General features: G+C 51.1%; 1 protein-coding gene across 1 annotated transcript in view; it reads right to left on the reverse strand.

The window, feature by feature from the left end:
• Ksr2 (kinase suppressor of ras 2) overlaps nucleotides 1-16762 on the reverse strand; it is a 346061-nt gene that overhangs the window by 140739 nt on the left and 188560 nt on the right. Inside the window, 1 exon segment of the mRNA XM_050158922.1 lies at nucleotides 9503-9687. Within this exon segment, the coding sequence (XP_050014879.1) occupies nucleotides 9503-9687 (185 nt within the window).

Here is a 16762-nt window from a genome sequence, read left to right on the forward strand (position 1 = left end):
GTCCATGTTGATGTCAGCTACAAAGTGAACAAGACAGATGCTGCCTCCATCAAGGCTTACAAAGGTGACCGCATCTCCATGTGGGCTGGAGCTTTCTAACTGATCAGTGATAACACTGATCTTGTGATCCCAGAAGCCAGTTAGGATTCAGGAATTTGGGAGCATTCTTTTTCCTCCCTGGGACCCAGGGAGGCCAGAAGAGGGTATCAAATCCCCTAGAATGGAAGCGACAGGTAGTTGTGAGGTACCTGACATGACTTGGGACATCTATGAAAGCAGCAAGCATTCTTGACCACTGTGCTGTCTCCCCGGCCACGTTTTGAAAAGCTCATTGAACAAAAACTCACACAGGACATGGCCTCAAACTCAACGACTACATGGTAGGTCACCATCTTTTGTAGACCTACTCAACACACTGAGCCGGTATCTGTCGGGAACTGACACAGGTGAGCAACATCGCCAGTCATAATCCTCATCTTCAGGGGCTCAGTGTCCTATTTCCAAAGCGTAGGTTTTCCACCCAGGCTCTGGGCTCAGAGAACTCGCGGGCAGGCACAAAACTGGGCAGACATTCAAACATGGCTGACCTAGAACAGCACTGACAACCCCCTCATGCTTAGGTTTCACACGGAATCAGTACTTTATCCTCAACTTTAGTGATGACAATATTGGTTACTTTCCTCACGGATGCAACAAAACACCTGACAAAGGCACCCTGAAGCAGGAGGAGTTTACAGCTGTGCTCACAGCTGGAGGTTACAAACTGTGGTGGTTTGAAAGAGAACGGCCTCCATAGGCTCACATATCTGAATACTTCAGCCCCAGCTGGCAGAACTGTTTAGGAAGGATTGGGAGGTGTGGCTTTGTTGAAAGAGGTATGACACTGGGGGTGGGCTTTGAGGTTTCAAAAGACCATATCCGGCCCAGTGTCTCTCTCGCTTCCCCTTCTTCATGGGTGGTTATGTCTCAAGATGTGAACTCTCAGCTACAGTTCCAGCAATATGTCCACCTGCCTGTTGCTGTGTCCCCAGCAAGGTGGCCACAGACTCTAACCCTTTGAAACCATAAGCCCCAAATTGAACACTTTCTTTTATAAATTGACTTGGTCATGGTGTTTTGTTGCAGCAACAAAAAGGTAATTAAGACATAGTGTTCCATGGGGGATTCACGGAGATATGGACCAGACATAGTGCTCCACGGGGCATGTATGGAGATATGGACCAGACATAGTGCTCCACAGGGGATGCGTGGAGATATGGACCATCTGGCCCAACCATTACATTCACAGCCAGGAAGCAGAGAGGGATAAACGCTGGGCTCAGATTCAGTTTCCTTTTTATGTGGTTGGGGGTTATGCCTTGTAAAACAGTGCTGCCCACATTTAGTGTGGGTCTTCCCACCTTGGTTGGCCTAATTCAGACAATCCCTCACAGACATGTCCAGAGGTATGTTTCCTACATGACACTTAGAGTTTGTCAACTTGACAGTACCAACTACAACAATAACCCTTAGATATGGGTTCTTATGCAACAGGCACCGGACTCAACATCATTTTACTTCATCCTAATAGCAAAAAGCAATGGGCTGGCCAACATGGACTGAGACCTCTGAAACCATGAGTCAACATAAACCCTCTCCTCCTTGAAAGTCAACTCCCCTGGGTGTTTGGTCACAGCAACGGAGACCTGACTCACACAGCCTGCAACCCTGAGAAGGTTCTCTGGCCCTTCCCAGGAGAAAACTTGCAACTTCTGATGTCAAAAATGAGCTCGGCAAAACTAAAAGGTGGGTCATCACAGACGGAGCCGGGGAGGGGATCAGAGGTCACTTCTACATCTTTTAACTCAGTAGATGGGTAAAAGGGGGCCAGTAGAGGATCAGGATTGTTGGAATAAAGGGAACAATTTTGATTAAAACAGTGAATCCCAACCCCAAACTACTATCTCATGAAACTTGGGGCCCAGGAGTGGCTCAGTTAGTAAAGCACTTGCCTTGAAAACATGAAGCCGTGAGTTCAGATTCCAATAACCCATGGGGGGGGGGGGAATGAAAACTGAGCACAGTGGTGAGTATCTATAATCCCAGTGATGGAGAAGCAGGAGGCGGAGACAGCAGATCCCTGGGAACTTGCCCTCAACCTAGCCTGGTCCATGTGGTAAGGATCCAGGTGAATGAGAGAGCCTGCCTAATAACAAGGGATGGAAGGTTTCTGAGGATCAACACTCCAGGCTGTCTTTCCCCCTCCAGACCCATATACCATATACATCTATACTCATACCAATGCAATGCAGGCACATACAAGGTACACTGAACAACACAGAGAGACAGACAGACAGTGGAGGCTCAAAGTACAGAAAGCCCACAAAACTTGGAGTGTGAAGGCACCTTGGGCTCCAGCCTTGGTTCTGCTGTGTCATGTACCACACATGCAGCCACAGACTTCCTCTCCTGGAGTCTGTGCCGTCACTCTCAGAAAGGGACGCCGTGAGCGTGGAGAAGGCACGGAAATGCCTGGCATACTACACAGAGTCCTGGATCTGTGCAACTTCTTATAAACCAAGTCATGTCTGAGGATCCTTCATCTGGGGAGTTCCTGGGACCAAGGCAGTGACATTCAGACCCTAGGTCCCAATAACAGGAACAGGGATTGCCCACTCTGACAGCCTGCGCTTGAACCAGAATCAGGACAGACTTATCCAATAGACACAAAATGACACCCTTGGCTCCTGGCACCAACCACTTACCAACCGATTTTGGTTGCTACGGTTCCTGGTGGGTGCAATCATAACAAAAGGTCTGAGGATGCCAGCTTCACGCTGAGGCCAAACTGCAAAGTTTGCAGGCAGACGAAGCAATAGAAAAGGAGTTCATAAGAACCAGGAAGTGGCCTAGCAGGTGACACACACACACACACCACCACCACCACCACCACCATTGCTGCCACCATCGCCGCCGCCACCAGCAGCCCTGAACACAGCAAAATGTTTCCCTGGCTGAGCAGAGACATGGTCTCCTGAGGGTTTCCCCTACCTCGCTGCTAAGCATTTTGAGTGATGGCAGACACAGATATTGGTCACCCTTCTTGGAAGAATACTCACAGATGGGCACGAGGAAGGCTATCTCCAAACTCAGCCCTGTAGCCCTGGGGCAGTCATTTCTACTCTCTGGCCTTAGGTTTCTCATCTGGAAACACAATGATGGAGGTTGTTGCTGGGGTGACAGCTGAGGATGGAGTACAGCTGGGTGAAAACGCTGTTCCAGGGTCAAAGGTATGTGAGGAGGCAAGAAAATGTGCTGCCCGGACCCCAGCAGTCTGTGAAATGAGAGTGGGGACCAAATACAAAGAGATGATGAAGATGGAGGGATCAGGCTGGGCTCAGATGTTCTCAGCATCACCCCAGCAACTTCATGTGTGTTTGAAGCTCAATTTCTCCCTCCCTATCCACAAAGTATCCATCCCAGGGAATCAAAATCTGTGGGTACCAACACTGCGGGATGCTCGGGCAGCATGCTTGCCCAGAGTCCCTGCACACCTTGCTGTGGATGCTCCATGAGCTCTGGCTACTTATAGTACAGCAGTCCAGCGCCCAAGTGTGTGAGGAGGCAGCACACTGTACTGTTGAGTAACTAACGACAAGCCAAGAGTCTATAGCCCATCCAAGAGGAGGGATTAACGCTTTAAATACCTTTTAGCCTCAGCTGAATTTGCACATTCAACCCACGGATACTGATATACAGGGAGGGCAAGGTTTCAAAATGTAAAATAGTCCTAGAGCCAAGGGATTCTGATTTATGCAATCTGCTGGGTGGGGACAAGATGTGTGACAGCTCTGATTGGGAGACCCCTTCTCTGGCTTCCTCCTCGTCCAGCTTGTGTTGGACTAGGGACAACAGGAAGGCTCTGCGGTTGTTAGTTGTGGAATGAACAGCTCACACTGGTCTCAAACTCTGCCTCAGCCTGAGGCACCAGGCATGCGCTACCATACCCAGCAAACAGTCAAGTCTCTACTGTGTGTTTACATGTGGCTCTTGCTGGTGGAAGGTCTAGGACACACGTGGAAACCAGGAGCCCTTGTTGGGGATCTCCCCTGGAGCAGCCAAAGAAAGCCCACCAAGCAGCAGCTCCACCCCGGGAGGGTATTTAAGGTCTGGTCCACAAACGTCCCCTAGTGGGTCCCCCTTGTGGTTTCTCCTCCTCCCATGGGATCACCAGGGATCTTTGCTCAGATTAAACCTGGACTTACTAATTTGGCCTGATCTGATTTGTTGCCTCAGTGGAGAGACCCAACACCGGGGTACAGAAACGTTTCATCCCTGGCATCACTGAGGTGAAAGTGACCAGCAAGAGAATGATCCAGACAGAGGCAAGGAGAGGGAGTGAGGGGAGAGAGAGAGTTTTGAAGCGGCTTCTTGGAGATGGGACGCAGTAAGTGGCAGCTGCAGGAACCAGGGCTTCAGGGACACCTGTGGACCATTTTATCTCCAAGCGGATAGCTTTTCATGCCTACAAAGCAGACGCCCCGGGGCCTTGTGGGATGCAGCAGGGAATGTGTACAACAGAAACCTCCTAGAGCCTGGAGTTCTAACGGAGGTCCAGATGCCAAGCAGCTCCTGGGTCTGATGGGTCAGCGCAGGGACAGGCACCAACACTGGCACCTGGAGAGTCAAATCCTTTGGGGCATCCTTATGGGATATATATTTCCTGCTCGAGAAGCCACCCCAAGCCAGCGCTCCTCACAGGTCTCTGAATGGTCCTGTGGATCAGGTTGCCAACGTCTGTGGAGATGTGTGCCTCTCCTCCCCCTCTTCCAGGGGTAATGAGCCTTGGCTTCAAGCCTCATTAAACCCCATTATATAATCAGCCCCATCCCGGGTATCTTTATAACCCCAGCAGTTGCCTTGGTGGGAACACGGCCGTTCAGCTTCATCACCCTTTACTGCCACCTGCTGCCTCCGCCCCCAACCACACCGGGATCTGACTCAGCGTCCAGGTAAGCACAAGGTTAGGTTCCTGGCTGGTGTCAGCTCCTCCCCTGTTTCCAGGACAAGGGACAGGAATTGCTTATAGAAGTGGTGCCCACAGGGGTTGGAGGGACAGCCCCAGAGAGGGCATAACATCTTCCAAGATATCAGCTGAAGGGGACTGCTTCCTTGGCCCTGGGATATGACTCCAGCTGCTACCATAATGACACTGATGGGGACATCATAGAGTTAGAGCCACTTGTTTTCTTTTGTGACTGCTGCCCTGAAGGGCTGGAGGGCCACAGGCAGCTAACAGGAAAACTCCCAGAACTCTTTGAGAGGACTAGGTCATTCCTCAGCTTCGGTGGAAGACACTCAAGATGAATGAGTTGCAGAAGCTGCCAGGAACTGGCTTTTCAGACACTCTTCAGCAGCTGCCTGCCCACCTCAGGGACTGCCACCACCTGGACCCATGGAGGCAGTGAACGTGAACAGCAAAGCTCAGGGGTGGGGAGGGGGAAACATGTGCGGACGCAGCATGCTAACAAAGAAGCATCTTCCACAAAACAACTGCTCAGCTTCCCAAACCAGGAAGAAAGCAGAAGGCAATCAAGAAGCAAGAGGGACGATAAAGGTGGCCTTGCAGAACGAATGATCCGCCCCTGTGCTGCTTTCCAGACCTTGTGACCTGTGACCAGGTCCTTAACCTCAGCCTCCACTTCTTTATCTCTGAAGAGGGGATAATAAAAGTCTCAACATTATAGAGGGTTGTGACGTAGAAATTAAACAAGGGAGAGGGCTTTGGACAAGGCCTTTGTCACCACATGGTGAATGCCAATGACTCTTGGTGCCGACAGCGATTGGTATTCTCGTCACTCCATCACATGACACACTCCCCTTTACTGAGTCATGGAGCACCTAAGCACCAGCCCCTATCCCTCCCTCCCTGTGGACTGTAACACACTCTGAAGTAGACTATTTAAGGGTCTTTCGACACAGCCTCATCTACAGCAGCTGGGACTGAAGACAACGGGACAAAGAGCCACAGGTCCGTGGCTTGCCATGCTAAAGATGTGTGCACGGAGGACACCGTCAGACATGCTTGAGCAACACAGGAAGGACACAGGCTGTCCCTGGCATGTGACAGTTAACAGGTCACGTCAAATGACGGCAGAAAAACGTGTTCACACAGATGGTCTTTTCCGTCACAGGGAACGATAAAAGTGACTCGGGAAATAAGCTTTGGGCTCAGTGATTTTGCCCAGCTTCAGACTAATGGATGTGTTCCAGTCCATTAAGACATACTGGGTGTAGCACCTCTGGGGATGCCTGGATGAGATTCTCTAAATCGAGCCTGGGTGCAACTCCAGCCGCTAGGCTGTGGGACTCAGTACGTTTGCTGTATCTGGTGTTTCTCAAGTCCTGGCATGCTCTACTAATGGTGGACTTATCAGGACGCACCCCATCATAAGCTGAGGCATGGACGAATGACATCTTACATCTTGGCATATCTGAGCTGACCCGTGAACACCATTGGTTGGCGAGCCTTGGTGTGATTTGATTCCTCTGCCAACTGGGACTCTCACTCCCTCGTTTGTCCTGCGGGACACCCTGACATCAAAGGAGTAGGGTAAACACTCATGGAGATAGGGGATTCCTGTACCCAGAAGCTGGGCGCCCTGGGGTCCCGAGACCCTGCCCCTCCAGCCAGCTCTGCCCTGCATCTCCTGGTGTCACTACCAGGGATAAGAGGATGGTGTGTTACCATCCTTCAAATTACACACTGAGACCAGGACAGATGGTGACCGATGCAAACCCAGGTGGGCCCCAGGGACATGGCCCCAGGGACCCTCTGGGCTGGGTCTGCAGGAACAAAGCAGGCACCAAAGCCCCAAAGCCGGGAGTGACGGGGACCGGGGAATATGGCAAGCAAGCAGGAGCTAGTGTCTGGAGGCTGAGTTCTTTTCTAATCCCAGTGCTCTAATGAGTCCAGTAACTGTCTCAAGTCTCTTGTTGAATAGATGAATAGATGAGGAACCTGAGACCCGGATAGAAGAAGAAAATTCCTGCCTGAGAAATACAGAATGAAGGCTCAAGAAGGACCAAACTGAAGGCAAAACATGGAACAGATCATACACCCTGTGGGCCTCGGTCTCCCACAAAATCCAGTGCTTTCCTGTTCCTTCCGAGGAGTCAACGACAGCCTCTATATACAAATACCAGGATTATCCAAATGGTAACCATGCTCCCAAGAGCTGCCTTTTAAGTCTTATTATGTAGCCCAGGCTAGCCTAGAGCTTATTTTGTAGCCCAGAGTGGCCTAGACCTTGCTATGTAGCCCAGGCTGTCCTATAACTAGCTATGTAGCCCAGGCTGTCCTATAACTAGGTATGTAGCTCAGGCTGTCCTATAACTAGCTTTGTAGCCCAGGCTGTCCTATAACTAGCTATATAGCCCAGGCTGGCCTTCAGAAGGATCAGAAGACAGTGAAGCCCAAGGCACTTAGCTGCAAGAGGCTACCATCAGCTTTGTGCCAAGGTAAATCCCAAGCTTCTTAAGGCTATGGGGAAGGGACAAGGATAGGGGCCCTGAGATGACAGCCATAATTAACCATGAGGCATGGAACATCCATCAATGACAAGTACCTACCACATACAGGCCCTGTGCAAAGGGACTGGCTACACCACGTGTGTGGCTAATGTATAATAGGCCCATTTTACAGATAAGGAAAGTGAGGCTTCAACTAAAAATCCCTGAGCCTATTACTAGACTGTAGTACTCAATGCTAGGACTCACACCCAGTCATCTCCCCCGGGTCCGTATTTCTCGGCCTGGCACAGGCCTCATCTACTGCCCCAGCTGTTTGGTCTGTGGCCCCTTTCCTTCCTGTTGCTCACCAAGCGACTCCCTGACTACCAAGCAGGCTGACCTTGTGCAGAATCTCTGGCTTCCCAGACAGTGACCTCTCTTAACAAATGAATAAATTGGCCTCCTGCTGTTGACATCTCTGTCCTGGGGCTGTTTTAATTCTCTTGAGGTCTGGCCCGAGCAACCCAGGCACTGGGATTAAGCCATGCACTAGAATGTTCTCCTATTAATATCTCCATGGGTCCCTCTGGTGGAGACCCTCAGCCGCCCCGCAACACAAGCCCTGTGCGTGTTTGTGGACCCATCCAAGTTCAATGCTAAGGCCCTATCTACCCACATAATTGCGTGTCCGGGGATAGGAGTGACAGATCTCCTCACTGAAGAGCACACAGGCTCCCTGGAGAATAAAGACTGCTTAAGTAATAAACGACCCCTATTTAGAGATGGCAACGTCATTCCGTGTGGATCTCGGAGGGAACTGGTGCACAGGCTTGGGGCCCTAGCTACTGGGGAGGTTGAGGCAGGAAGAATTAAACTCGAAGGCATCAGAGGCTGTAGAAGTGGGCTGAAGACCAGGCTGAGTGATTTGGTGAGACACTGCCTCGGTAGTGGAGGGCTTGGCTAGCATGGGCGTGGGCCTGGGTTCCATGCCAGGGTGGGGATGGGGAAAAGGTGGATGAGGAGGAAGGAAGGAAGAACCAGATTCAAATCCTGGCCTGACTACTAAGTAGCTGTGTAGCTTTGAGAGAGAGAGAGAGACCTCTGGTGTCCCTGAGCCTCAGTTTCCCCATTTATGCTCTAGAAATAATCTATGTCTGCGATGGACTTTTACAAGACCAAAGTGAGGTTCTGAAGGCAGCAATTAGCCTGGTGGACAGTAAACTCCTCTTCCCACCCAGCAGATCAACAGGACAGCACAAGCAGTCATGGCAGGCCTAGGGCCCGGGGCCAGTGCTTCTAAAAGGCAACATCCCCCGTCCCCCAAACATGCGTCCTTGCTGGAGGAGGAGCTGGGCTCACGTCCATGGGTCCCCTCTGCCCGCGTCTGCACCTTTTAGCAGAGAGTGCCTCAGGATAAGATCAGAACTTTCTGGAAACTCGTCCCTCTGCCACAGGAACTTCCATCTGTAGTCGAGTCGTAAGAACCATGTGTCTGGCAAGAGTTTGTGAATGTGGACCGTACATTCCAGGCCACACTTAACCCGGCTTGAACTCCAGTACGGCACCGAGATGCAAAAGCTATACACACTGACCCCAGTTATCACGTGACGCCATCACAGACCCCATATGGCCAGAGAAACCCTAAGACAAGTGGTCGAAAGGTGGTGAACAAGGAGAGAAAAGGTGAATAGTCCCTCTAATGCCCCGCCCCCCCGCCCCGCCTTCCTTTCAGCATTGCGTCACCACTGCCAATCAGAGAGCTGATACTGAGGATGCGGAACTGCCAGTCACCTCCGAGCGCCAATCACGCTCCCTTCATACCGTCTAAGGACCCAGGAGCTGTACGTGTGGGAGGGTGGCGTCAGGAGATGGACTCGCCCTGACCCGTGAGATTCAGAATCAGGGTGAAGAGCACAAAAAGCATGCACCTGGCAGGGAAGGTGGCCGGCCGCGCGTTGATGGTCTGGTGACCCCGGGAGCCAATGCAGCCTAGGGGCTAGCGGGGACTTACTTGCAGAGAAATTGGCCTCCGTGTGGACGGGTGGGGTGGAGGGCAGAAAGGGTGCGTGGCCCACGAAGAAGGACCGCAGGGAGCGCTCCGACAGGAGTGGGGACCGCTGCTGGGCAGGGATGTTCTCACAGCTGCCCACGCCACTGTGGATCTTGAGGTTCAGTGGTTTGCTCTTCTTCTTGGCTCTGAAAGAGAAGCGGACCAAGGAGACAAGATGAGTCTGTCTGAGCCATCTACACAGTCAATATAAACACTGTCCCCCTGACCATGGCTGGGCACCCCTGAAACACAAGCACAACCTATACTAGCAGACCCCAAGCCTGCTGGAAAGTAACTGGGAATCTCTAAGTCTTCTAGAACATTCCCATCAGTGAGGATTCTACCCAACACATGATCACGTGACATTTGACTTGACACTAACATAGTCTATCTTTCGAATAATGTTTTATAGGCACCATTGTGTGGGCTGATTTTTTGTCTACTTGACAGCAGTTAGTCATTTGGAAAGAGAGAACCTCAACTGAGAAAATAGCCCAAGATTAGCCTGTGGGCAAGCCTTGGTGCATTTGCTTGATTGACAATTGATGGGAAAGGGTCCAACCTTTCAGTGGGGGTGGGGCCATCCCTGGGCTGCCGGTCCTGGGTTCTATAAGAAAGCAGGCTGAGCAAGCCATGGGGAGCAAGTCAGTGAGCGGCACCCTCCATGGCCTCTGCATCAGCTCCTGCCTCCAGGTTCCTGCCTTGATTTCCCTTGGTGATAGACGTGATGGGGAAGTGTGAGCTGAATTAACCCTTTCCTTCCCAAGTTGCTTTTGGCCCTGGGGTTTCATCACAGCAATAGAAAGCAAACCAAGACACCTATAAAATGTATACTTTTTTAATGTGAAAAAAAAAATAAACAAGGTGAGGGGCTTAGCTTGGCTTGGTGATGCGCTACTGTAATCCAAGTACTTGAGAGGTTGAGGCAGGAGGATGCTGACTTTGAGACTGGCTTGAACAACAGAGCAAAGCTCTGTCATGAATAAGCAAAAGGAAATTCAGGACTCAGGATGATATTTTTTTTATTCTCTTTTTTCCCCCAGACAACATCCTTGTGAGCATCTCACTGGGAGGGACAGAGAAGAGGAGGAAGCCTTAAAGACCGAGGGCTCCAGCTGGGTGCCGATTGAGCTCTGATCAGAGCTAAGTGAGGGTGTCTCTCAGAGCATAAGTACAAAATTCAGTGTCTAAACCTTTCGTTTCACCAGACAGGAGACTTGAGATTATTAACAGCATCGGTGGCAGTGACAGCAGCCACTGCTACTCTGAATTAAGTGCAAGCTGCATCCCAAACACCAAATCAGGGACTTTGGGGTATCTCCTCATTTAAGCCTTAAAGTTATCTCAGGAAGGACTTTGCACCCACGTCCTCTTTCCCCCGGGAGGACACTGCAGCGAATAAGACAAAAGAACACAGCAAAGCCAGCTCCAGAGGCCTCCTCTCAAATGCGTCCATCTGTCCGTGACCCCCTGAGACCAGTCACCCCGAGGGCCTGCACTTCATGAGGTCTGCTGCCTTCCCTGCTCAACAGACTCCTACACATGGTCCATGATCCAGTCCAAAAGTGACCATATCTGTAACATTCTCGCTCTCTGAGACAACGTCACTCTCCCCATCCTAGTGTCCCTCACTATTCTGAGGAACCCCCCCCCCCCGCTCCTGACCATGGCTCCCAACAGCCGTCCTCCGTATGAACTCCAACCCAGCAGCCTTCTCACCTTTGACCCTCTGTCTCCACAGCTCAGAGCCCTCCCCCCCTCCTGCTCAGCCTCTTTGATCTCCGTCTTCATAACTCAGCTCTGGTACTCTCTTTCTGATAGCCCCAGTTCCTCCCAGCATGGACAGGTGTTCTTCCTTCTCAGAAACTGCCCCCCCTTCCCCAGGCTGTGCTGGCTGTTTGTTTATTGTTTGTTTATTGTTTGTTTGTTCAAAAGGGCATTCAGAATAAAGGCTGTGGTCCAGGGGCAGAAAGCACACTACATTCTAAAACTCTGCCTTCCACTCCCAACTGCTTGCTCCCCAAGGACAGGAGTGAGACCACATCTCCTGCTGCCTTCCCACCCACCTCCCCAAACTCCCCTCTGCCCAGCACGGAGCCTAGCGCCCTCTGGTGGCTTCTGCAGAACCTGCTTGCAAACTGCCAGTCCTGCAGGGCTCTAGGACTCCTTTGGGTACCACCTTAAAAAAAAAAAAAAAAGCCACACTCTGCAGGCCACACCCCTCTGCCTGCCCAGTCACCCCTCTTGCACCCCTGTGGCAGTGATCAATCCTCAGGGGCCTGCTGCTGGGCTCAGGCAGGTTCTCCCCGTACAGCGCAGCTCATATGTGGCATGTCCCTGCCTGGACTGGAAGTTGGAAACAGTGAGGTTCCTTTGCCTGGAACTGTCCAACAGTGGGGATTTAAAGAGACATATGCATAAGATCAGCACACGGCTGCTGGGGACAGAGAGACAGGATTTGAGTCACCAGAAATGAGATGTCCCACCTGGACAATGGAGAGAACCCTGGACCCCTTCCCAAAAGGCCACGTAAGACCATGAGGAGCTATGAGGTAGCATGCTTGGCCCAGACAAGCCTACACTCCGTTTCCTGTCATGAGCACGTCTGTACTCTGGTTCTGCCCAACAGTCACACAGCCAGGCAGGAAGCCTAGAAAGAAACTGAGAAGTGAAGCCAGGCGGGGCTTTGCCTGAGATTCCCAGAACACCTCCAACCAGCCTTAGCCAGGAAAGGGGACAAGGGAAAACCCCTGAGAAAAAGCTATGATCACCCCCTACCAAACACCTAGGGGAGCCTAAGGCACTGACAACAAAGTCATGCAAATGGGAGCAAGACTGGAGTGTACCGCATCCAAACCAGCAGCTCAGAGATGTCAGAAGTGATGTGGTTACCAATCCATAGTCACGGGAGCAGATAACTGTCAGACAGACAGATGGAAGAAAAGACTGGTAGAAAGGAAGGGGAGGGAGGAGAAGGAAGAGAGATGTCATGAAGGAAGAATGAAATGAAAGTTGGAGGGGGAAAGATGGGGATAAAAGAACAGACAAGGAAAGAAAGGGGATAAAAGAGATGAGATGAAGGAATAACAGAAAGAAAGAAAGAAAGAAAGAAAGAAAGAAAGAAAGAAAGAAAGAAGGAGAGGGAAGGAGGGGAATGAGTGGGTAGACAGATGAGCAGGTGGTGGGTGGATGATGGATGGATGGATGGATGGATGGATGGATGGATGGGTGGATGAGTGGGTAGGTGGATGGATGGGTGGGTGGGTGGGTGGGTGGGTGGGTGGATGAGTGGGTAGGTGGATGGATGGGTGGGTGGGTGGGTGGGTGGATGGATGGATGGGTAGATGAATTTGTGTTTCTACATGAATATCATGGCTTAGGAAAATGGGGTTTTCAGAGAATATTAAAAAGATAAAAATGAAGAGTTAGCAAGGGGCTTGAATAAGACATTTCTTTCAAGAAGACGTATGAAGAACCAATAAGCATGTACAGAGATGCTGAAGAGTTAATAGTGGAAGACACGATCCAAATGACAATAAGCTACAACCCCAGTCTTCCTGGCCACACTCACACACGGGGGGGGGGGGGCTACTATGTGCTGCAGAGGACATGGAGAATGGGAAGCCACCAGCGTCACTGGAAAGAATGTGAAGGTGCCTGGCCATTATGGAAAACACTTTGGTCATGCTTTGACCATGTAAAACTAGAGTTTTATACAACCCAACAGTCTTATTACCAAGTTATATATCCAAAGGAATGGGAAATAGATCTTCAAACAAAAAGTGTCCCTGGACATTGACACTTGACACATTAATACATGAACACTGACAACCACCAAAGGGCAGGGGAAAAAAAACAAATGCGCATCAGTGGGCGACAGAAGACAAATGTGATCCGCCTGGATAGTCAAATTTCTGCAGTCTCACGATGTTCCGACTCATAGCCTAAAAACAAGTGAACCTCAGAGCTGTCACATCTCAGGAAGGACCATGCATTCCAGTTTATATAAATCCACCAGAGTGGGCAAGTCCACAGAGATGGGCAGCAGGCTGGCACTGCCAGGACTGGAGAACAGGAGGGGGAGTGGGTGCCAGCACATGTGGAGGTGCTGTTTGCTTTGAGGTCATGGAGGGCCCTGAAAGTGGGCAGGGGTGGTAACCACTGAGCCTGGAGAATACTAAACAACACCTAAGAGTGGCCTTTAGAGGGTTAAAATGACCAATGTGGCAACACAGCCATCCATCCAATTAAAGAAACCATTCTAATGCTGCTTGTTCTGTGTATTTACCCCTTGAGTAGCTGTGTGACCTCTGTCAAGCGACTTAACCTCTCTGAGTCCCAAGGACTTTGCCGTATAAGCAACTTCTACCAGGGTGGTTTTAAGGAGCCAACAAGCGGGATGGGGATACTCCAGTTGGCTAGTGGTGAATCCAGAGGGAACTACGGGGGTTCTTCCTTTTGTCCTTTGTCAAGGAGTACTTTTGCTTCTAGATAGGGGGCAAAGTCCTTCCTGTGGGGAGGCAGGTCAGCACTCAAAGCTGAGGGAAGATAGACGCACATCCATGAGGAAGACACAAGATTTCCTTTTGCCCTGGGCACACAAATGTCTGAGAGCCACAGTGACAGGGAAGAGAAACCGTTCCTGTATGATGAGGGTAGGAATTGTCCTCAAATGAGACACTCAAGGTACATCCCTGTCCCTCAAAGTCCCCCCTTCCAGGCTTAGAATGAATCACCCCCCAAATCCATATGTTGAGGTTTTTACCCCCCACCCCCAGAGCTCAGAATGCAAAGGTGAAACGGGAGCCTGGGTCTTGAGAGTTACAGGAGCTAGGAATACAGCTCAGCGGGAAGAATGCTGGCCTGGTGCTAACACAGTCCTGGGTTCGAACCCAAATATCTCATAAACTCAGCACAGGGTGATTGGGAGTTTGAGGTTGTCCTTGGCTACCCAGCAAGTTTGGAACACACAAAGACCTCATCCAGGAGGGAAGGAAGAAGAGGGAGGGAGGGGAGAAGGTATGAAAAGAAGACAAGCAGTAAGGTAAGATGAGGTCATAAGGATGGGGCCCTAACCCAGCAGGATTAGTGTCCTTCTAAGATGGACGCACATGCAGAGAAAGGGCCCCATGGGGTCACAGTGAGCAGGGGCATCACCTGCAAACCAAGGACAGAGGCCTCACAACAAACCGACCTGCTGAGCCCTCCATCTTGACATCCCACCCTCCAGAATGAGGAAGGCCCTGCTATTCAGCTGTCTGATTTATGGTCCTGCGTTCATCCCAAGGGACCTGCTGTCCTTCGTGGACTGGTCACTGGGTACCCCGCAGAAAGCTGGTCCCATCTTAGCCCCTCTGCAAATCCCTCGTCTAAATGGACACTGCCTTTGCTCTTGAGTTCTATGCTGAGAAAATGGGATCATGGCTCGTGTGTGTGTGTGTGTGTGTGTGTGTGTGTGTGTGTGTGTGTGTGTGTGTGTGCATGCATACACGTGTGTATCCCTGCAGGACACATGTTCAGGACAAAGAACAACGTGCAGGAATCAGTTCTGTCCCCTGCAGGTCCCAGAGATCAGGCTCAGAGGTTCAGACTTGGTGATCAGCACCTTTACCTGCTGAGCAATCTCACTGGTCCTCCTACACTGATGTCTTCTTATGTCTACTCTGATGCTTCCTGGAAAGTGGAGCCCTCTGGATTCCACTTCCCTCCCTCTCCTGGTCTCCCCTCCTCCTCCTCCCTCTCTCACTTCTCTCTCTCCTCCTCCCCTTGCTCCCTTCTCTCCTCTTTCTCTTGTCAGATTTCTATCCCCCTGTAGTAGCGTTAACTTCGCCTAGCAAACACTGAAAGCATCTTCATTGCCCTCAGATTTGGAATGCCAATTAAATTACCACCATCCCATCTGCTGGGAGCACTGTGGGTTGGCAATGGAGAGGGCATCAACATTTGTTAGGGAGTGAAGGGCTGAAGATGTCTACGGTGTGGCCCCTGTGTCGCTGTGTCTTTAAAAGATGTGTATTCATTCCAAGGTGTCCTGCAAACATGTCTGGGGAAGAAAGACCAGCACAGCCACATGAGAGAGTGGACAGGCACTGCTTTCCCTGGAGCCCTGAATGTCAGGGAGGAGTGAGTCTTGGGAAGGTCTGGGGTGGGACAGGAGGGAGGCGGGGGTTGTCGGAGGTTATGGAAAGAAAAGAAGGCCAGGGCAGGGAACCCAGAACATGAGCTGGGGGCAGTGGACCAGACCTCTGCAGATCCTGTCTGCACTGTCAGAAAAAAAGGTGGAATCCTCCTTCAGCAGCCCCAGGAAGCTGGAAGAGAATGAATACCAACTGTGTCTTGAAATGATCTCTCTGCTTAAAGTGCAGGATGAAGTCTGATGGGACAACAAAGAATGGGGCTGGAAGAGAAGGCCCTTGTGACCTGAATTTGAGCCCTGAGGCCTTTGGTGGAAGGAGAGAACCAACTCCCAAAAGTTGTCCCTCTGACCTCTACAAATGCACTGGCATGTGCAAGCCCCCATACTTACACACACACACGCACACACACACACACATGCATGCACAAACATGTGTGCGCGCGCACACACACACATACCATAATATTTTTAATCTTAATCTTTTTAATAAAAGAGGAACTGGGCAGGGTGTGACCCCATAGCAGAGCATTTGCCTGGAATTCCCCAGTGAGGGGCTAAAAGCGTGGCTCAGTGGTAGAGCACCTGCCAGGCATGCACGAGGCCTTGGGTTCCATCTCCATCACCAGAAAAAAAATGTCATTGGGGAAAAGGCTGTGGTGTCACCCAGGCAAGAGAATAATGACTTGGGCCAGGGTAGGACCATGGAGATGGAGGGTAGACCATGGGGACCCAGCTTTCTAGGGCAAGCTGGCTGACGAAGGGGAGGAGAGATGTTGGGAGAGCCTGGTCACATCCTCAGCTGCTGTGTTGTATGGACAAGGGGAGCACACACAAGAGCACGGATGCTCCTCAGCTTACAGGATGGTCCCAGTCCAACAGAGTCACTGTCACGTGAAGCTATCACGGGCTGAAAATGCATCAGACACACCCACCAGCCCAGTACAGAAGTGCAGCTGTTCCCCTCAGAACATGTGACAGACAGGAACCACGGCTCACTGCCGCTGCCCCTTGTAGAGAAATCACACTGAATCCTGCCAGCCCTCGGAGAGATGAAAATCCAGTGCCCGAGCAGTTTCTGCTGAAGG

This window comes from Alexandromys fortis, unplaced genomic scaffold, assembly GCF_014885135.2.
Source record: "Alexandromys fortis isolate MF-2015 unplaced genomic scaffold, M_Fortis_MF-2015_v1.1 scaffold_90, whole genome shotgun sequence".
NCBI lineage: Eukaryota > Metazoa > Chordata > Mammalia > Rodentia > Cricetidae > Alexandromys > Alexandromys fortis.